Genomic DNA, 21660 nt, shown 5'->3' with positions numbered 1-21660 from the left:
ATCGGGCCACCCTCACACAGCCCTCCCACCTCCTCCACACAGCACCCACCCTCACACAGAGCCCCATACACCTGCTCCCTCCTCAACCCCACCAGCTACAATGGATGATCTTGCATCTCCATTCTATGGAGAGTAAACTGAGACCTGAGGTTGGGACAGACAAGCTGGAGGCCACAGCTTGATACAGGGTGGGGGCCCAATCCCAGCCCTCCTGACTGAGGGGCCCTCGAGGGCCTGGCAGCTGTGAGTGTGCCGGGAACCCGCAGGGGGCTTCGAGATGGTCCCACATGGTCCATGTGCCCCCAGGCCCAGCACTCCTGGGCCCTGGTCACCATCGGGCTCCTGCACAGGGATGTTTACAGCAACCTCATTCATGATTCCTCCAACTCAGAAGCACCAAGATGTCCTCCAGCAGGTGCACGGGTAAGTAACCATTTAGAAAGAGCACTGTCCAGCCAGCGTGGCTCAGTGGTTGAATGCTGACCTATGAACCAGGAGGTCACGAGGTTGGATTTCCAGTCAGGGCACATGCCTTGGGTTGTGGGCTTGATCCCCACTGGTGGGGGGGCGTGCAAGAGGCAGCCAATCAGTGATTCTCTCATCATTGATGTTTCTATCTCTCCCTCTCCCTTCCTCTCTGAAATATATATACATACATACATACATATATATATGTATATGTATATGTATATTTAAATTTAGCAACGAAAGGCCAGGACTGTCTCCATCCCATTGGGCATTTGGTACTCTCATACTAGGAGCCCACAGAGCAGACAGGCGGGTTCGGGGCTCGGTCCCCACCCCTCGGTCCCACCGGGCTCGGGCTTCCTGTCTGGAGAGGAGCCTCGCACTTGAGGAAGCCGCCTGGAGGAGGCCCCACCTTCACTTCCTCCAGTGCTACCTCTCCATGAACTTTCGCTTCATATTGTGGTGAGCCTTTTTGGTCACTGAAGCTATTTTTAACTTATGTACTTGAAAAAGATGCAAAGCCTACCACTCCACATTAGAAAGAGGTCCCACCTGATTACAGTAAGGCCACAGCCTGGAATAAACATCTCCCCAGGAAGACAGGGCTGTGGCCAACGAGCGGTAGGAAGACGCTCGAGGCCACTCATCGCCCAGGCGCGTGCGAGCCTGCATCACGGCGCACGCGTTATCACGCATGGAGGCGGGGGGGGGCACCGGGGGGATAAGGACACGTATGTAATACCTTCATCAATAAGGAAAAAAAAGAATGCAGGCGGCCCAGCCCTAGGGAGGATGTGGAGAAATCGGTGGGGGCGGAAGTTGCGTGGCTGCCGTGCAGCCTGGCGCTGGTCCTTGTGCACGACCTGCATTCCCCTCCGAGGTGAACCCCTGAGAACCCAGAGGCAGGCGTCCCAGGTGAGGAGGTTCCACTGGGACATGGCCAGGGGGACACAGCCACGAACCCCAAGCCTTGCCCTGAGGGGTTTGCTCCCCAAGCCTCCTCGCCCTGGAGGTGGCTCCCTCAGACGAACCTGGCCTGTGTGCAGGGCCAGTCCAAGGTGCTGCAGGACGCTGGCGGGGGAGAGCTGCAACAGGCCTGAAACAGTGACCAAGCAATCATCAGTCACAGCGGCTCAACAATTCCAAAGGTTTATTTCCTTAAACTGGTATTACACAATTAAACACAACTGGGGAGGGATCGCACAGATCCCTTCTGAAGTAGACTGAGTCGAGCGCTGTCTCCTGGAGAGCAGGGCCGGCCGGGCACGGGCCAGGAGGCACGCGGGCACGCGTGGTGCCACAGTGAGGGGCAGGAAGGAGCCCCCCCCGCAGCGCCCGCCTGCTGGCAGCCCTGGAGCCCGGCCGGCCCTAAAGCAGTAAACAGGGCCGTGTCCTGTGCAGCGAGGAAAGAGCAGTCACAGGCTTCTTCCAAGCCCAAGAACAGGGCAACTTCAAGCAGTATTGGGAGGAACACCCATAGACCTGCTGGGTCTGTGCTGCAGACCTTAAACCCCTGCCGGATGCCCGGACTCGCCCAGGCGTCCCCCGAACTCTGGGGATGCACTCGAGGGGGCGAGGCAGAGCTGGGCAGCCTGGGGAAGCCCCCTCTACCCAGAAGGTGGGCCTCCCTGACCCCTCAGATAGCAGCCGGGACCTGGGGAGTAGGGGGGAAGGAGGGAGGGATTTGACATCAAAACCGACTGGGAAAGCCAGATGGGGAGGTTTTTGCACAAAACACCCCCTCTCACCTGCCCCCCATCTCTGTGGCAGGAACCCCACTCCCCTACTGGTGGGACAGCAGGACACCCAGCCACGCAGCGTACCTGCTGCCATGCCCCTCCCACCTTCCAGAACAAAACGTCTAAACACCTATGAGTTTCTTCTTTAAACAAAAAAAGAGCTGCAGAAAAATAAGACACATTTGATGAGTAAAGTGTGAAAGACTGCCACGTCTGCTCTGGTTTAGAAAGCTCGGTGCGTCATACCGTGTGTTCCTAAAAGAACATTTAAATAAGACGCTGTGCCTCCCCGAGGGCAGCCGCACAGCAGGCTATGTATATATGTATATATGTATATGTATGTACACACGCCTCGAGGGCGACCCTGGGCGGCAGTCCTGGGGCCGGGCCTGCATAAAGTGCTCGTGACTCAAAGCTGGGTGGGTCCCGGGAGGAGGGGCCGGGCAGGTGGGAGGCTTTGGCTTAGTGGGCCCTGCTGCTCCTGGGCAGGGCTGCTGGGCCGCCGGGGCCGCCAGGGGACGGGCCTGGGCTGAGGCCTGTGCGGCCCCCGAGTGCCCTACACCCAGTGCCAGCCAGAGCCCGGGAAGCAGATGTGGCTGCAGACCCAGCTCCGGACACCGGGCCGGGACCGTCCTTCCCCAGCTCCCGGAGGAGGACCCCGGCTTCGGGCTTGTCCTTGCGGCCCACCCCGGGACCCGCGGAAAAGGTCCAGCGCTGGGCCCAGCAGGCAAGCTCCAGGTCAGGCACACACACCCGGTCAGCAGGGCCCGGTCAGGAGGGCCGAGAGTCTCCGCTCGATGCACAGCTTGCCTGTGGGAGGAGGCCCGTGAGTGCTGCCCCCGCCCGCCCGGCCCGCCCCGCCCGCCCCGCGGACGCCGCACTCACACTTGGCGATGTTCTCCGCGTCGGCCGGGTCCGACAGCAGCTGCCGCAGCCCCTCCATGAGCAGCAGGGCCTTGTGGTAGCGCTGCACGCAGTCCTCGCGGCGGTGGAACATCTCGTCCAGGGCGGCCGACTGCACCTGCGGGCCGGGGGTCGGGCGTCTCACAGGGCCCGCGTGGCCGGGCAGCCCCAGGGCTCCGGCTGGACCAGCGGCGGCCCCGCCCCCAGGAGAAGGCAGACTCCAACCGCCCAGTCAGCCATCTCAGCAACAGGCACTGCCCACGGGAGCTCTTTGGGCAGAAAGACCGAGGCCTCGGCAGCCGCCCCGGCAGGCCCGGCTGGGGAGCTGAGTCTCCGGGAGCGTGCGGCAGGGATGCGCCTCCGCCCGCCCGCCCGCCCGCCCGCCCGCCGGCCGGCCGCGTGCGCTGACCGTGTGCACCGCGTGGCTGAAGATGAGCTTCTCGGCAGAGACGCTCTGGATGCGGTCCAGCAGCCGCTGCTTGTCCAGGAAGAAGCGCTGCAGCCGCTGGCTCAGGCCTTGGCAGGACAGCACACTGTCCTTGTACAGAGCGTTCAGCTTCCGCACCGCTGTGGGGGGGGGGGCATCACACACTGCCCGCTGGCTCCCGCTGCCCCGCTGGCCGCTGCCCGCCCGCCTCCCGCTGCCCCGCTGGCCGCTGCCCGCCCGCCTCCCGCTGCCCCCGCTGGCCGCTGCCCGCCCGCCTCCCGCTGCCCCCGCTGGCCACACTGCCCACCCGCCTCCCGCTGCCCCGCTGGCCACACTGCCCGCCCGCCTCCCGCTGCCCCGCTGGCCACACTGCCCGCCCGCCTCCCGCTGCCCCCGCTGGCCGCTGCCCGCCCGCCTCCCGCTGCCCCCGCTGGCCGCTGCTCCGGGAGACCCTCCTGTTCCCCCCGGTCACCTCCCGCCCTGACCTGCCCGACTCCCACGCTCCCCGGCATCTGAGCCCACGCACCCTGCTTCACAGTGGACGACAGGCAGAGCTTGCCCGCCCGGATCTGGTCAATGGCGGTCTGCAGGCCCGCGGACAGCAGCTCGGCCACCTTCAGGTACAGCACCAGCTGCTCTGCGAAGCTGGGGGGCGAAGGCACATCAGGCGGCTGGGGGGACCCGACCCCAGGCCGCCTCCGCGCCAGCCCGCCGGGCACACCCACCCCCACTCGCGGCTCAGCAGGCTGATCTGGTCGGCCACCACGCTCTCCTGCAGCTGGCACTCGGGGCCCCCGGCCGCCTCGCTGGCGCTGCCCTTGAGGGCAGCGATCTCCAGGACGTGCTGGACGAAGACGAGTGTGAAGCGCAGGCCGTGCAGGATCTCCGTGTGCTCTTGCTGGGGGCGGAGCAGAGTGCTGAGCTGGGCGGCCCACGCAGAGGCCTCTGCTCCGCCCGCCCCAGCCACGGCCCCTCGCCCAGGAGCACGCGCTCGGCCAGCGATGCCCAGCCCCTCACCTCCATGAGCGTCTCCTCGGGGAGGTCAGGGGCCTCGAAGGTCACGGCCCCCTCCAGGTTGGCAGCGACAGGGTCGGCGAAGCCGCAGCAGTGGCCGGGGGCCAGGACCTCCGGGGCGGCCTCGCTACAGGCCCCGGGCGCCAGGTGGCGGGCGGAGGCGGAGCCGGCGGAGCTGAGGGAGCTGGAGGAGCCCACTGTGGGGAGAGGCCCATTCAGGACAGGCTCCCCGCTCCCTGTGAGCCCCTCTGTGACCCCATGACACACCCTCGGGACTGGGGGGCCGCGGTTTACACGCCTGTGCCCTTGAGCGGAGCTCCCAGGGGAGGCTCGCCCTCCTGGCCCACCTGCTGTAGGTGGGACGTCAGTGCAGAGGCTGCGTGGCCGGGCCTGTGGGTGGGGCCTGCACTCGCCTGGGGAGTCCCCAGCCCGGCCTCCTGCCCACCAGGACGCAACCCAGGGCAGCCGCGTCCTGGCAGCGAGGGGCCCTGCGCCGTCCTCACCTGAGAACATCCGGGTGCGGAGGCCCTGGGGCGGGGTGGCCCCACTGGGGGGCGAGCCCACCGTGAACACCACGGGGGAAGGGCTGCTGGCCCCCCCAGCACGGGCACCTGGCTGCAGGTTCCCTCCGAAGCCAGCAGAGGGCGCTGTGGGAGGGAGAGGAACTCAGGGACGTCGCCCATGGGGGAGAGGGAGGGGGCGCCCCACCCCGCCCTGCGGACACAGCTCACCGATCTCCATGGGCTTCTCGTGCAGGCTGTCGGAGCTGCCCGAGTCGGGGGCCTGCGCCCCGAACGCCGCCTTCAGGAGCAGGTCGGTGAGGCGGCCGGTGCTGAGGGACCTGCCGGAGACACAGGGCAGCGATGAGCCACCTGGGGTCCAGAGGCCGGCACAGCCCCACGGGCCCCGGGCAGGCCGGCCGGCCTGGCTGCCCACAGGCACCACCAGCCGCACAGGCACCGGCCGCGCAGTCCTCCCGCCCACCCCAGCGGCAGCCAGTCACCCCTGAACAGACCAGCAGACCCCAGAGGGACAAAGTGACAGGCATTGGGGGAGGGGGGTCCCACTCACACCCCCTCACCTGCCAAAGGGGCCCTTGGTGTCCTCCGCCGGCCGCAGGCCCGCGCCCAGCGGCTGCCCCTGGAAGGGGCCGGCATCCGAGAGGTCGGGCAGCGTGCGGTTCCGCGGCGGCGCCATGACCACGCCCTGCCGTGCCAGGAGGGCCAGCAGGTTCTGGGAGCTGGGCGTCTTGGGGAAGTCGAACGCGGGCATGGCCTAGGAGGGCAGTGGGTGCTGAGGACGCCCACCGGGCCTCCCCACACGGCTGGGGACATCCTGGCAGGTCGGCAAGGTCCACCTGCGTCTGTAGGGCCCAGCCCCGAGCACCAGCCCTCCATGGCCCCACCTCCGTGGCCAACACTGCTCTGTGCTGGACAAAAGTACCACGCACACACACACACATGCACACGCTCGCGCACACACACATACACGCACACATGCACACGCACACACGCACACTTGGACACGTGGAGGGACACACACACACACACACACACACGCGCGCGCCCTAAGCCCGAATGGTGACACCACAGGGTGGCTGTAGGTTCTGTTTCCATTTCACAGACAGGAAAACTGACTCCATGGTTCCCGAGGCGGCAGCCTGTGCTTCCTGGGCTGACTGCTGGGCCGGGTGGGGCACTTCCTCTGCGAAGGGCCACACAGCAGCTGCTTGGCTTTGTGGACAGGCTCTGCCTCGGGAAGACGGCCACCAGCCAAGACCCGACACTGACAGGGGACCTTCACTCACTGACTGGGACGCGGGGGCGTTACCTTGGTGGGGGAGCCCAGGATGGGGGGCAGGGGGTTCCGCTGCAGGAAGTCCGGCAGCTTTGGCGAGCCGCGCAGGGGTCGGCAGGACTGGAGCCCGTGGGATGGCTGTGGGGGGCTGGCCTGCGGGTGGCCGAACACAGCCCCCAGGGGGTCGGTGGGGGGCTTGGGCAGCTTGGAGTGGACGAGGTGCAGATCGGACAGGTTGGGGGCGCTGTGCAGGCGGCCGCCCAGCCCCGTGGTACGCGGCGAGTGCTCGGGCACAGAGGAACCTGGACAGATGGACAGGCCTGGTCACTGCGGCCTGTGGCTGCCCCCAGGAGCATGGACGGGCACCACGTCTGTTCATCACACCCTTTACCCTCGCAGCCAGCCAGGCAGGAGACCGCGGAGGAGCCGAGACACCGCCCGGGTCCCACACATGGAGGCGGCGTGGGAGGGAACCCACTTCCTCCCCTCCTCCTGCTGGTGAGGACGAGGCCCCGGAACAGGAAGGCGGCCCCGCCCAAAGCAGGAGGAGCTCCTCCCTCCCCCGATCCAGGCTCTGGCCCCGGCGTTAGCGCCACACCTACCTGGACGAGGGGACCTGCCGCCCCGCATCTCGGCTCCCTGTGGGGAGGGCACCCCGCTCCATCCCAGCCGCTCAGGGATGGTGCCAACTTGGAGGAAAGGGGGTGCCGGGGTCAGTGCCAGACAGAGAGGCCATGCCCCCATCCCAACGCGGAGACGCCCAGTCCCTCCCCGTGCGGGGCTGCACCCCCATCCCGGCGCGGAGACGCCCAGTCCCTCCCCGTGCGGGGCTGCACCCCCATCCCGGCGCGGAGACGCCCAGTCCCTCCCCGTGCGGGGCTGCACCCCCCAGCACACACGGACCCACCTTGTGGAGATGGAGTATAGGGCCGGCCTCCACCCAGGGACAGCTTCCTGGCCAGGGCGGCTCCGTGCTCGGCGTGGGACGGGGGCGACGGGCTGGCTCGAGCAAAGCCCAGGGGGCTGGTGCTGCCCGACCTGCGGACAGTGGAGGACCTGGGGGCAGGACCAGAGCCAGGAGTGAGGCCTCGGCCCTGCCGGACTGCTCGGCCCCTGGCCCTCCTGGGTGGAGGACAACTACCAGGTGGGGAGCCCCAGTGTGCCCCCCACGGAGACCACTAGCCCACAGGGCCTTCTGTGTATTACAGGAAGGTGCCTCGTCTGTTGAAAACGGCCACAACGACACTGGTTTATAAACTCAAGACACGTGGCTGATGTCTGCAGACAGCTGTTAGCCTGAAAGGCGGTCTGAGTTACGCCCGCGCAGCCAGCGCACAGTGTGTGTGGGCCCTGCGCCTGGGGCAGTGGGTCCTCCCCAGCCTTGCTGCCCCGCCCGCACGCACCGTGGGGTCTGGAACTGGGTCGGGGACTGCAGGTTCTGCTCAATGCGCTGGTAGTTCTGCACCTGCGTGGGCACGGGGATGGGGACAGACGCCCCGCACCTGCTGCCGGAGAAGGGGCCGGGCCGGCTGCGGGTGACAGACAGAGAGGAGGCGGGGTCACCGGGGACGGCCACCAGGCTGACCCCAGGCCCAAACTTCCTGCCCATGCCCAGCACTGCCCCATCGGGGCAGAGGGACGGCTCAAAGCCCACCCTACCCCGCGCCCAGGGCTTCTCGTCAGGACCAGCCGGCCACACATCGCAGGAGGTGGGATGGAGGGCAGCGAGGCTAGGCAGCTCCTGCCGGCCTGGGAGCCCATGCTGCCGGGCCCGGAGGCCCAGGGGTGCTGGTGGCACTGGTCCCCGTGGTCCCTGCAGCGTCCACCCCCGGACACCGCGGCCCTCCTACTGGACCACCCGCGAGGGCTGGGGAAGCCTGGCTGGGGACCCACTCCAGCCGCCCAGCCGCCTGCTTACCCCGAGGGACTGGGGGAGCCGCTGCAGGGTGGGGATGGAGACGGGGTCCGGCCGTGACTCTCCAGGCCAGCGGAGGCCACCAGGGAGCTCCTGGTGGGAACAGAGCAGACAGGCAGCTAGGCGTGCGCAGCCCCTGGCCCCACCCTGGGGTCGCAGAAGACTCGGCCCTCCCGGAATCGCCTGACCCCCACGGGGCAAAAGAACCACCCGTGAGCCCACACTTCCTCCCGAGAGGCGGCTGGGGGCCTACCCGCTGCACATCAGGCTGTCTGGGGGGGGCTTGCCACCGGCTGCCTCGGCCACCAGGTCACCTGCGGACAGGAGACAGGCAAGGCTGGGCCCAGTTAAGAGTGTCCCCTCCCTCCCAGGCCACCTCCCCACGGGGCCTCCCTGACAGCCCACCCTCGATCCCAGACAGAGGGAGGGGGCTGCAGGCAGGGCTTCGTGGACAAGGTGGAGACAGGTCTGGACCCACGGGCACCCCTGCCCACACACACCGTGGCCCCTGACCTGGGAACTGGGCCGGGACCATGACGAAGTCATCGGTGTCACAGGACGAGTCCTTGCTGCTGCCGCCCGAGTCGCGGGAGCCCTGCAGGAAGCCGGCGGCCTCGGCGGGGGAGGTCAGCGTCTTCTGCAGCTGCTGCATCTCGCCCAGGGACTGGTCAGAGGGAGGCCACTGAGTCCGGCCCAGGCCCAGCCGACACGGGGCTGACGCTCTCCCCCCGGGACTACGCCGCCCCTTCACTTTCTGAGACGCTACACCCGAGGCTGGGCCCGGACCCCCCGGGAACAGTCCAGGCGCTGGGCCTCCCCACCTCCCCGCCTCCCTGCCCAGGGCGCTCACCGGAGGGGAGGCCAGATGTGAGGTTGAGCTGCTGCTGGAGCTGCTGCCGGAGCCGGAGCTCGGGTACGAGGGCACAGGCACAGGCGGGGCTGCGGGGGCAGGTGGTCAGGTCCCCTCCCTGCCCTGCACACACCCCCCAACCTGGGGTTGCCCAGCACAGAGGGACCAGGGACTGATGAGGGGGCACCCCCACACCATCTGCACCCAGGGGTAGGGGGCATGGGACCCTCAGGGACTCACACTTCTTCACTGAGGCGCTGGCGTCAAGGAAAGGGTGACGGAAAAACTCATCTGCAGGAGGGGGAGAGGGAGGGGGAGGGGGAGCGAGACCTCAGGACCCAGCCGGGGTTTCTGGGGTGAAAGACCCCCCAGCCCCCAGCTGGCCTGGCCCCAGCGCACAGACAGAGCCCCGGTGGCTCCTGCTTGTCTGGCCCAGGTCCCCACCCGCCTGACCTGGTTTCCCAGCAGAGCTCCCACCCCCACCCGCCCCATGCCCGGAAGAGGGGCCGAGGGCTCGCACCGAAGTCCATGCGGTCCTTGTGGTTGCGCTGCAGCAGGGCCAGCAGGAGCTGCCTCAGGGGAGCCGAGGTCTCCCGGGGGATGCTGGTGGGGCCAGAGGACAGACAGGTCAGCCTGGTGGGGGTCCTCGGGGGCCGGGGCCGGGGCCGGGGCTGGGGATGGGGCCGGGCCAGGGGCTTACATGGGCACCAGGGTCTTGTTCTTCTCGTAGAAGAGGCGGAGGTCCTGGGGGCTGCTGGCCTGGTGGGGGACAAGGGTGTGAGGGCCCCAGTGGACTGGGCAGCTGCTCCATCCCCCGAGGCACTTGGCCTGGGGCACGAGCCCTTGCTCACCTCTGGACAGTCCTGCCCGCCCCCAGCAGGCTGAGAGCAGCCACGGGGCCCCACTGTCTGAAGAGGCAGCCGGCCTTGGGGGACCCCAGGGGTCTGGTGCAATTGGTTGTTTGCTCCTTGAAATTGAAGGGTTGCCCATGCCCCCACCCCTGAGAAGCTGGCCGCCCGGGGGGCAGTGCCCTGTGGGGAAGACCCAGCATGTGCGTGTCCTTCTTTATTCCCTCGCGGAGCTCTGCGGAGTGCCAGGCAGCCCTGAGCTGGGCACACTCACCTGGAAGGGCGCCTTCCCCGTCAGGCACTGGTACACGATGGTGCCAATGCTCCACAGGTCCGCCTTCCCATCGTAGTGCTGGGACATGATGACCTCGGGGGCCTGCCGGCGAGAAACATGGGGTCAGGGCCTCGGCAACAATGGACACTGAGTATGCACTGACCTAGGGTGGTGCCAGCCAATCAGAGCAGACCCCAGCCAGGTGCCAGCCAATCAGAACAGACACCTGCCAGGTGCCAGCCAATTAGAGCAGACACCCACCATGTGCCAGCCAATCAGAACAGACACCCGCCATGTGCCAGCCAATCAGAGCAGACACCAGCCAGGTGCTAGCCAATCAGAGCAGACACCAGCCAGGTGCCAGCCAATCAGAACAGACACCTGCCAGGTGCCAGCCAATCAGAGCAGACACCAGCCAGGTGCCAGCCAATCAGAGCAGACACCAGCCAGGTGCCAGCCAATCAGAGCAGACACCCGCCAGGTGCCAGCCAATCAGAACAGACACCCGCCAGGTGCCAGCCAATCAGAGCAGATACCCGCCAGGTGCCAGCCAGAAACAATGGGACAGCCATACTGGCCAACCACCCAAGTGAGGCCACAGCACAGCAGTGGACGGGGAGGGCAGGCTGTGCCGCCACCTACCATGTACATGGGGGAGCCGCAGAGCGTGGCCGCCATCATGTTGCTCTGCAGGTACCGGGCGAAGCCGAAGTCGGCTGCAGGAGAGGACAGACAGTGAGGGGGCAGACGCAGGGCAGGCAGCCCCTCCTCGCACCGCGCCTGCGCCCGCTACCGCGGCCTCACCGATCTTGACGCGGATGTTGTTGGGGTTGGCGCGGCGCCCGCCGGGGTTGGACAGCAGGATGTTCTGCGGCTTCAGGTCACGGTGGATGATGCCCTTGCTGTGCAGCAGCCGCATGGCGCCCGCGATCTGCTGCAGGAAGAGCCGGATGGTGTCCTCGCTCAGGGTCCGCATGGCTGTGGGGAGACGGGGCTCAGGGCGCAGCTCTCCCGGGGGACGGGGACCCCACACCCTGCGATGGGACCCGCTGCCTCCGACAGCCCCTGGGGTCTGTGGCCCGCCACCCACTCTGCAGGTCCGTGTCCTGACCACCTGAGGCCACCAGGGCTGCCTGCCCAGCTCTGACCGATCAGTGTCACCCCGGGGCAACTCCCTGCTGTCCCCCCACTCCTTCTCAGCGTCCCCTCCCGGCAAGCCCCCGGCCTGCAGCTCGGCACTGAGCCCCGAGGCTGGGTTCTCAAGGACCTAGGGGCTGAACTGATGGGGGGGAGGGGTGGGTACAGAGACTGACCCGCCTGCGGCACAGCCCAGGGGCCCTTCCCCTTATGGGGAGCGGCACCCAGCAGAGCAGCCAGCCAGGTACCCGGGGGCCCTGCCCCTTATGGGGAGCGGCACCCAGCAGAGCAGCCAGCCAGGTACCCGGGGGCCCTGCCCCTTATGGGGAGTGGAACCCAGCAGAGCAGCCAGCCAGGTACCCGGGGGCCCTGCCCCTTATGGGGAGCGGCACCCAGCAGAGCAGCCAGCCAGGTACCCGGGGGCCCTGCCCCTTATGGGGAGCCGGCACCCGGCAAAACAGCCAACCAGGTACCTGGGGGCCCTGCCCCTTATGGGGAGCGGAACCCAGCAGAGCAGCCAGCCAGGTACCCGGGGGCCCTGCCCCTTATGGGGAGTGGAACCCAGCAGAGCAGCCAGCCAGGTACCCGGGGGCCCTGCCCCTTATGGGGAGCCGGCACCCGGCAAAGCAGCCAACCAGGTACCTGGGGGCCCTGCCCCTTATGGGGAGCGGAACCCAGCAGAGCAGCCAGCCAGGTACCCGGGGGCCCTGCCCCTTATGGGGAGTGGAACCCAGCAGAGCAGCCAGCCAGGTACCCGGGGGCCCTGGCCCTTATGGGGAGCCGGCACCTGGCAGAGCAGCCAAACAGGTACCCAGGGGCCCTGTAGGCCTGGGGGCCACTCAGAGGGCCCCGCTCAACAGGAGCAAAGGGCTGTCCCTGAAGGCTCCGGTCCCACTCCCCCCTTTCCCAGCAGGTGCGGAAGGAGGGGAGGACCAGCTGCCACCATCGGGCCCACCTCGGAGGCTGGGTCAGGGTGGGCCGGGCACGCAGCCATGGCCGCGGGTGCCACTCACTGTGCAGGTAGTCGGCCAGGTCCCCGCCGTTGCAGTACTGCAAAAGACCAGCCACACGCCTGTCAGCGCCAGGCACCCCTCCAGCCCTGCCCAGTCTCCCCACTGCCCTCCGCCTGGGCACTCAGTGCTGCCCCTCCTCCCTGGGCAGGTGTCCCCACAATCCATGCTTGATGAGGTCAACAGGGGTGCTGCCCACCCCTCAGGCACCTGCCGTGGCTACTGGGTGGGGTGCCCTAAGCCCACGGACACAGGACACGGGAAGCCTGCCCCACCCAGGTGACAAGGGGTCCAAACGCTGGGAGGGCGGGGCCCCGTCCGACAGCCAGGCCTGCAGGGACTCACCTCCATGACCAGGTAGACGGAATTGGCCATTTCCTGCGGGACAGAGAAGAGGCGTGAGAGGAAGGGGAGCGCTTCCGGACCCGTTATGGCAGCCCTTGGGGAGCTTGGCTCAGCCGTGTGGCCTGGGCACTGGGCCCCCTGCACACACCACCTGGGCCCCCGGCAGGAGCCGCCAGTGAGCGTGGGCGCCAGTTGCCGGGGGCCTGCGTGCCAGGCTTAGCCAGCTGGCTAGTGGCAGGGAGACAGGACGTCGGAGAGCCAAGTGGGCTCTGGTGTTTTGGTTTTGAGGTCATGTCCTTGAGTGACAGGAGCAGGAGCCAATCAGAACATTCATTTGCCAAGTCTGGGGCAGGGGCTAAGGTCCCAGGAGAGGTGTCAGAGTGGGGTGTGGACCCCACCTCCCTGTGCAGCCCTCAGCTGCCCAGTCAGACCAGGCCTGAGGCTTGGTCAGGGCTCAGCTTGCTGCTCTGAGTGATGCATCCTGGCTGGGGGACCCACTCAGGGGGAGCCCCAGGCCACCCCTGGGAAGGGACATGGCCCTCAGGTGCGGAAACTGCTGGGATCCGGGATCCGGAATCAAAGAGCCATGGCCAGGCCAGCTTCCGGCTCGGCCCCGGCCCCATGGCTCCGGCGTGCACCACTCAGTCCACCCAGATGGAGAAGCCCTGTGCCAGGCCGGCGTGCAGACCCCCTCCGCCCCCCCAACACACACACACACAAGGTCGTCTGCCTGAAGGCTCCCCAGGTGCAGGCCCTTCCTCCTGAGGCCGGAGCCCCAGTCACAGAGCAGGACACAGAGCCTCTGCTCCCCAGCTCACAGCCCCCAGCTCTTCCCCAGGTGGGGTCGCCCCAACTGAGGGGCTCCGCCCGCAGGAACAGGCCCCCAAACCCCGTCAGCACCAGCACTCTGGGCCTGGGAACAGGAGGGCCCCCTCCCCGCCCCCAGCACCCAGGGTGAGGGGAGCCCCAAAGCCCTCGAGCATGGGTCCTGGGAAGGAAGAGGGGAAGCCCGATGCCCAGCAGTGGGCTCACTGTCCACCTGCTCAGGCCCAGGGAGGCCCCTGCTCCCACCGCGCAGGACGAAGGACCTGCTCAGCGCCCCCGCCCGGGAGGGGAGGGGCAGGGACACAGCCCCTGTGACTGTGAATGTTCAATGTCAGCCCCCACCCCGTGCCCACAGAGGCTGCGTCCAGGGTGGAGACGCCTCGGAGCAGGTGAGACATGGGGTGAGCTCAGGGCGTGAGAGCTCCTGGGGCCGGGCTGGGCACCCCTGGGACAGGCAGGCCGGCTCCAGCACGCCCACCTGGCGCGAGTTCGCAGGCCCTTCGCGTGGGGCGTGTCCCAGCAGGACCAGAGGCCTGAGGGCGGCTGTCCACGGAGCAGCTCAGCCCCGCCCGCCCGCGGGCCGGCTGAGCGGGAGAGATAATGCGGGGCAGGTGCAGAGAGGCCCAGTCTCCGTCACTGGGCTCTCGGGAGGCGGACCCGGCGACAGGAGCAGGGTCGGAGGTGGTCACAGGAAGGCAGGGGGAGGCGCTGGCAGAGGCCCCAGCCGCGGGCGGAAGAGGTGCCCGGGATGAGGACCCAGAAATAACCAGGGTTTGGAACACCCAGGCCCCTGCTCCCTCGCCCTCGCCTGCCCTCACCCTGACCACGGCCCTCCCGTGGGTGCTGAGCTGCTCCCCAGTCCCCTCCAGTCGGAGCTCTGGGCGGAGAGTGTTCTCCTCTCAAGAGGCCCGGGGAGATGAGCGGGGCCTGGGCCACACGCCCGAGGACAGCAGTGGGCAGGCCGGGCTCCGCCAGCTCTCGCCTGTCTTCCCGACAGCTGGCTCCCCAGGAAAGCCCCGAACTCACCCAGCAAGCCAGGACGGGCAGGGACGGGCAGAGCGACGAGGGCAGGGGTGGGCGAGAGGCCGGCAAGCACAGCGTCCACCCCGTGGAGTGCCCCCCCCAGGAGCTGTCCACCAGGACGGGCAGAGATGCCCACACCACTGAGGACTGCCAATGGGAGGTGCCCACCACGGCCTCCAAATCCAGGGGCACCCCTAACCCAGCACAGCCTGCCCCAGAGAGGGGTCCCCGAGGCAGTGACAAGAACCCATGGGCTCCCCGCACAGGGCTCCCCCATCCCCACACCCCACCAGGCCAGCTCCCAACACCCGTCCACCGGCCGCTGGCGCCCTGCCCTGCCCCAGCCCTCGCCCCTCCTTGCAGAGGTCACCACTCATCACCCCAGAAAGCCCCTCAGCCCCTCAGCCAGAGGTTCTTGGCCACACGGGGCTGTAGGGGGTCCAAGCTCCTCTCCCCTCTCTGGTCTGTCCCTCAGGCAGTGTGTGTATGGGGGGGGGGGGTTAATTCCCAGGAACCTCGGACACCCCCGCTCTGGACTCAGTAGAACCTCTGGGGTGTGGGGGTCAGAGTCCTCAGAAGCAAGAGGACACATTCGGGCCTGGGGGACACCTGGGAGAGAGGCAGCCGGGGACGCGTCCCTTCCGAGGGGCCGCCTCCCATGTGACCAGGGCCCTGGGAGGGGCAAGTGCTGACTCCACCAGCCCTGGAGCCCAGGCCTCGCAGATAAGATGAGGACACGGCCTGGCCACCGCAGTGTGTCCTCCCCTGCCCCCCCTCCCCTGCCCCCCCTCCCCCGCCCCAGCCAACACCAAGCCGGCGGCAGAAGGTGAGGCCCAGCCACGAGGCCTCAGGCGGCGTCCCCGGCTGGCGGGGCGCTTCATGCCCGGGCGCTGGCACCCACCCACCTGGGGCCATGCAGTCACTGTCCGGTGCTGGTCCCCCCGGAGGCAGAGGTCAGCACGGCCCTGTGGCCACAGCCCTGCCCTACTGGCTGCCACCCAGAAACGGGACCGCCTCAGGCTCACCTCCGCCCGCCCGCGGGCCAGCCCCTTGGGACTCAGTGCAGACGCTTGAAGGACCAGGCTTCTTCCTGCCGCTCCCACTGACCGCCGGGTCCTAGGGGGGCCCACCCGGGAGAGGGCCCACCCCGGGGGGCAGCGCGCTGGCCCTCCTGTGGCCGGTTCTCGTCACATTAGTCAGGTGAACACGAAGGTGGCCACGTCCCGGGCCCACCAGACCCTGGGAAACCCCGGCCCCACCCTCAGCGCCGTGGTCAGCGCCCCCACAGCCTTCGGCCCGCGAACGGGCAGTGCAACCGCGCAGCCGGTTTCAGGGAGAAAACAGGCAGAGAGAGGCCCCGAGACTCTGCCCTGTGCAGCCAAGGACGCCGAGCCTTCGAGGGACCAAGGGGAGCCCTGGCCGGCCGCCAGGGGGGTTAGGGCATCGTCCCGAAAACCCCAGGTTGCGGTTCGATCCCCGGTCGGGCACGTGCAGAAACCGGCCAGCGTGGCATGAGCAAGCGGGGCGACAACTCGGTGCCTTTCTCTCCCGTCCTCTCCCCAAGTTCCACTAAAATCTGCACCGGGCCCCTCCACCTGGGCCCTGGCGTCGGCGCTAAGGTGCTCTGCTGAACAGGCTCCCAGCTGCCCCTCGGCCAGCCCGTCTGCGGAACCAGGACTGGCCTGGTGGGCGGACAGGTGCTGACCTAGTTAGCGCCTCGCAGCTGGCATCCTGGCTCCTGAAGGTGGCAGAGGGCACGGGCGGCGGGACAAGCTGCTCCTGGCCACCCCACAGCTCCCCTGGGAAGAGAGGCTGGCCCACCCCAAGGAAGGGCACCGCCTCCTCCCAGAAGCCCCCTTCAGCTGTGCCAGGGGCTCCCAGGGGCTGGCAGCCTGGCCTGCCCCCTCCAGCCCGTCTCCCCACACCCGGGCCGCCCGATTGGGAAAAACAGGCACCACTCTCATGGGGGTTTGGGAGGGACGGAGGCATGAGCTGGTGGGACCACTACTCCTTCCCGTGAGACCCCGAGTCCAAGCTGCACCCCAGCAACACCGTGGATTTCCTGCAGGAGCTCTGTCCCGGGCACCACGGGGCACCCACAACCCGCTCCCCGGGGGACGCTGAGGGCGACCGCAGTGGGCGCCCAGGGCGCTGGCGTGATGGACGGACGAGCGGGGAGCAGGTGCCCACAGAGGTCAGGGCCAGGCTCCTGGGGACCAACCAGGCCACCCCTCGACCCTCAGTGGAAGGCCAGGGACCCCAGCCACCGCCCCACAGGTCTGGGCCCGAAGCACACAGTCCAAGGGGCCACCTCCAGGCCCTCACATCGGCCGGACACACACTCCTCTTCCATGAGGCCAACAGCACGCCGCCGCCCCCCCCCCCCCCAGCACAGACAAAAACTACCTTGGGGGTGGGGTGGGGTACCTGCCACCTGTGACCAAAGGGCTTTTAATATATAAAGAGCTCCCGCGAGTCACTAACACACACACAGCGCGGGTCGCACGGCGGCGCGGGTCTCAGCACTTGGCACTGGCTCAGGCTGTCACCACCGCCACCTACAAGGTGGGCGTCTACTCAGCGTCTACACTTCACAGGTGACGCTGCAGCACCAGGAGGCTGAGCAGCCGCCCAGGTCACACAGGTCCGTCAGTCAGGGGGTGCAGTGTGGCTTGGGGCCATGCAGCCAGCCCCAGTAAAAGAGACGGAGGGGGCCCCGCCAGTGTGGCTCAGTGGATAGAGCATCGGCCTGCAGACTGAGGGGTCCCGGGTTCGATTCCCGTTCAGGACACATGGCTGGGTTGTGGGCTTGATCCCCAGCAGGGGGCGTGCAGGAAGCGGCCGATCCATGATTCTCTCTCATCATTGATGTTTCTCTCTCTCCCTCTCCCTTCCTCTCTGAAATCAATACAAATGTATTTTTAAAACAAACGCAGGGGTAGCCCTAATATTCATGGGCGCAGGGAGAGATGCTGGGGCCTCACCCACAGTAAATGAAAACAAAGCCTTAAGAGGCGCCATCTTCCGCCCGGCCGGCGCGGCTCGGTGGCTGAGCGTCGGCCTATGAACCAGGAGGTCATGGTTTGGCTCCTGGTCAGGGCACACGCCCGGGTTGCTGGCTGTGCGGGAGGCAGCCTATCTATGATCCTCTTTCATCGTTGATGTTTCTGTCTCTCTCTCCCTCTCCCTTCCTCTCTGAAATCAATAAAAAAAATTATTTTTAAAAGCAAGATGCCATTTCCCACCTCTGGGACGGGCCGAGAGGAATGTCTGTAACGGAGCTGGCAGGGACGAGAGGAGACAGGCCCTCCCGCACGCGGGCAGTGCTGCTGCCTGTCCAAGGTCTGGCCTCTGTGGACCACAATTTGGCCACTGTCCTGAGCTAAAAGCGCGCATCCCTCTTCCCCGGGCAACCGACTTCTAGGAATCCACCCTGCAGACGCACACCCGGCAGAGGCGAGCGCAGGTGGTCATTCCCACACTGCGGACGTGCCGGGACCACCTCACATCCCATTCCTGGGAGGAGGGGGTGTCACTGATCACATAAGGGTTGAAATGGTTGTGTGGAGTGCCAGGCGCCCTCTCCAAGAGGCAGAGGGAGGTGGAGTGGTGGTGGGGAAGGGGCAGGCGAGCATGCCCGCCGTGCCCGCGCCACCTTGCCGACACCCAGACATGGCGCACACGGTGTGGTTCCTCTGGGGGAGGGGGGCTCCATTGGGGCGGGACAGGGTCCCTCCGGGGGAGGGGGGCTCCATCGGGGCGGGACAGGGTCCCTCTGGGGGAGGGGGGCTCCATCGGGCGGGGACAGGGTCCCTCCAGGGGAGGTGGGCTCCATCGGGGCGGGGACAGGGTCCCTCTGGGGGAGGGGGGCTCCATCGGGGCGGGGACAGGGTCCCTCCGGGGGAGGGGGGCTCCATCGGGGCGGGGACAGGGTCCCTCCGGGGGAGGGGGGCTCCATCGGGACGGGGACAGGATCCCTCTGGGGGAGGGGGGCTCCATCGGGGCGGGGACAGGGGAGTTACCTTTTCCCATGTCCCGTTTTGTACTGTTTTTTTTTTTTAAAGTAACTTTGAAAAAAAAATAACTTTGTTGATTTCAGAGAGGAAGGGAGAGGGACAGATAGAAACATCGAAGATGAGAGAGAATCATGGACCGGCTGCCTCCTCCACACCCCGCACTGGGGATGGAGGCCGAAATCCTGGCACGAGCGACTGGGAATCGAACCCGTGACCTCCTGCTGGATGGGATGACGCTCAATCAACTGAGCCACACCAGCCGGGCTTAACCTATTTTTCAAAGACCTTCCCCCCCCCGGGTCCCAGACAGGAGCCTAAGGACCCGGGAAACCACCCCACACCCCACACACACCCCACACCTCACACACACCCCTGGAGGGAGAGCACAAGCCTCACAGAGGTGGGGGGGGGGAGGCGGTGCCGGCCTCCAAGCACCTCCTCTATGTGTGGGGGAAGCCAAGCAGCCACCCCTGGAGGAAGTGGCACTGCCCACAACCAGGTGTGCGGCCAGCAGGATGGGGAAGGGGAAGGGGGGCCATCTAGGAGGAGGACAGGGAAGAGGAGGAGGGAAGGGGCCGCCCTCCCGGCCCCAGGACACAGTGTCTCTGTGTGGGCTGCCAGGCACCCTCCGTCACCCTGGACCGGAGCCCTCCCCGTGTCGCCTCATACTGTGCCACGGCCCCCAAGGCCACGGCCCGGCTCCGAAGGGGGAGGAGAGAACGGGGAAGGGGGGAGGAGGCCACCCAAACACAGACAGCCCGCCCGGCCCAGAGCGTCCCCTCCGCCAGGGGCTGGTCCCGTGGCCTCAGTAAACAGGTTTCAAAACCATTAGTCAGCACTTTGGCCTGCAGATCAGCCGCCTCAGGTTCCCACGTCCCCAAGCTAAGCATCTGGGGTCCTGAACCCCTGCTGAGCCCCCCACCACTCCACCACCAGGCCCTGGGGACAGTGGGGGAACCTGACTGTGGCCTCCGGGGCCAGCCAGGCCTGAGGTGGCCTCATCCCACAGGTGACCGCCTCCCTCCTACCCCGTGGCCGGCCCCCCCCCCCCCCCCCCCCCCCCCCCGCTGCCAGCAAGTCGGAATCTCCGGTGGCCCCTCCCATCCCCCCCCTCTGACGCAGAGACAGACTGGCCAATGCCAGGCCCTGGAGCAATGTCAACAAACAATGGGCCTGCCCAGACAGGTGGGCCCGGCCGGCAGGATTACTGGGGACTGGGCCACTGACAGGACTCCAGGTCAGGGCCACCAGGTCAGACCTGAGCGCCAAGCGGTAACCAGGCCTCCCTGAGCCGGGGCAGCCGGGCTCCACCGCTGGGCCCGGGACCCGGCAGCCCTTCCCGGGTCCAGCAGCCTGGAAGGTGGGCACTCTCCCAGCGCGGACAGAGGGAGCCCGGCCAACCCCACCGTCTCCAGGTTCCCGGCGGGCCAGATGGGGAGGCCCAGCTCCTTCCCCCCAAAACACAAATCGCCGGCCTGGAACCCCCCAGCACCGGCCAGGTCTCCGGGGCTTGGCTGGCCTGGGCCCCCGGCCCCCGGCCCCCGGGGACCCCTCCCCGCCAGGACCCGACCACAGCGAGACCACAGCTCGGCTCTTACCTGGAAGTCGTACAAAGCCACGATGTTTTCATGTTTCAGTTCCTAGGACAGAAACCCAAGTTTCCGGTGAGCGGCTGGCGGGGCTCCCCCACCGCCTCGCCCCTCCACCGCCTCCCCTCCTGCCCCCCTCCTGCCCCCCGGCCCGCTCACCTTGAGGATCTTGATCTCCTTCCCCAGCAGCGTCTGGGACTTGGCCAGGTTCTTCTTGTTAATGCACTTGACCGCGACCTCCAGGTCGTGCTTCTGAAAACCCAAAGGGATGTTTTCAGTCCGGGGGCCAGGAGCCCCCTGAGGCAGCCCCCTGTCCCCGGCAGCCCTGGCGGGAGGGCAGTTAGGGGGCGCCTGGCAGTGAGGGTGCCCAGGCCTGGAGTGGATATGAGGGGTCCCGAGAGAAGGGGAGATGTGTGGCTCCCCGGGACGTGGGGGTGAAGGGGTCCCCGGGAACTGGGGGTGACGGGGCCCCGGGCCTGGACCCGCCGCCCTAAATCACCTCCCGGTGGCGCCCCTTGAAGACCACCGCGAAGGCGCCGTGCCCGATCAGGTCCTTGCGGGAGAACTCGAACTTGCCCACGGTCTCCAGGCCGCCGCGGCCGGGCTCCATGGCGCGGGCCGGGGCGGCGGGCGGGCCGGGCGGGCCGGGCTCAGGCGGCGCGGGCCGGGGGCAGCGGGCGGGGGGCGCGCGCCATCGGGCAGGCCAGGGCCGCTCACAGCCCGGCTGCGGATCGAGTCCCACTCCTAGCCGACCCGGTTCCGACTCGGTCTCCGATACGGTTCCGACTGGGGCGACGACCCGGTTCGGACAGGGGTTCTGACTCCGGCTTGGGCCCCGGCGGGGAAACAAAAGAGCCGCGGCCGCAGGGCCCCAGAGCCCGAGACGCCCGCGCACGCGCACTGAGCGCCGAGGGAGGTGGGGCGCGATGGGGGTGGGGCGGGGCCTGGGGGCGGGGCCTTGGCCGGCGGGGCGGGGTCTTGAGGGCGGGGCCTGGCGAGCGGCCGTGCGCTTAGTGGGTGGCAGGGCTGGAGATGGGGCGGGGCCTGGTTCGACGGGGCGGGGCGGCCTCGAGGGGCGCTGGGCTGGCACCGGGTCAGGCCCTGGCGGGGGCGGGGCCTAGTCGGGGAGGGGCGGGGCCTGTGGGAGCGGGGACTGGTGGGGGCGGGGCCAGCCGCGGCCCGGCTCGGGTGGAAGTGGCGTGCTAGGCCCTGTGTCCCTAAAAGGCTGCACGTTTGCCACCATAATACCTGGGACTTGGCATGTGTACCCCAGGCTGGGGAGCGGGTAGGATACATTCTTAGGGACAGAACAGCTGTGTTAGAAGGTTATGCCTTTAAAACTGCGTCCTATAGCAACAGATTGCCGGCCAAATGGCACCCAAGCCAAGGAAACGGCCCCCCATTCCCTCCAAGAGGAGAGGTTTTAGGGAAATCCCCGTGCATCCTTTCTGTGGAATGACACGCGGCAGATCCTTACTGT

At 67.7% G+C, this 21660-nt stretch overlaps 1 protein-coding gene across 1 annotated transcript; it reads right to left on the bottom strand.

Moving 5' to 3' along the window:
• Positions 1-1601: 1601 nt before the first annotated feature.
• ULK1 (unc-51 like autophagy activating kinase 1) lies at positions 1602-20790 on the bottom strand (the record flags this gene model as incomplete). The annotated part of the gene is made up of 28 exons (XM_081113753.1): positions 1602-3017; positions 3093-3228; positions 3520-3677; positions 4064-4182; positions 4263-4435; positions 4555-4748; positions 5055-5198; positions 5283-5392; positions 5633-5826; positions 6382-6650; positions 6951-7037; positions 7256-7404; positions 7752-7949; positions 8267-8356; positions 8517-8577; positions 8777-8927; positions 9114-9202; positions 9354-9404; positions 9634-9716; positions 9814-9872; positions 10236-10337; positions 10878-10951; positions 11040-11213; positions 12386-12422; positions 12728-12760; positions 20190-20231; positions 20340-20432; positions 20680-20790. 28 exons carry the CDS (start codon positions 20788-20790, stop codon positions 2965-2967), a joined length of 3234 nt encoding a protein of 1077 aa, XP_080969879.1. The 3' UTR covers positions 1602-2964.
• Positions 20791-21660: the final 870 nt, after the last annotated feature.

Source organism: Myotis nattereri (genome assembly GCF_964212035.1).
Source record: "Myotis nattereri genome assembly, chromosome: 19".
NCBI classification, from domain to species: Eukaryota; Metazoa; Chordata; class Mammalia; order Chiroptera; family Vespertilionidae; genus Myotis; species Myotis nattereri.
This window is presented reverse-complemented; position numbering and strand designations above follow the sequence as displayed.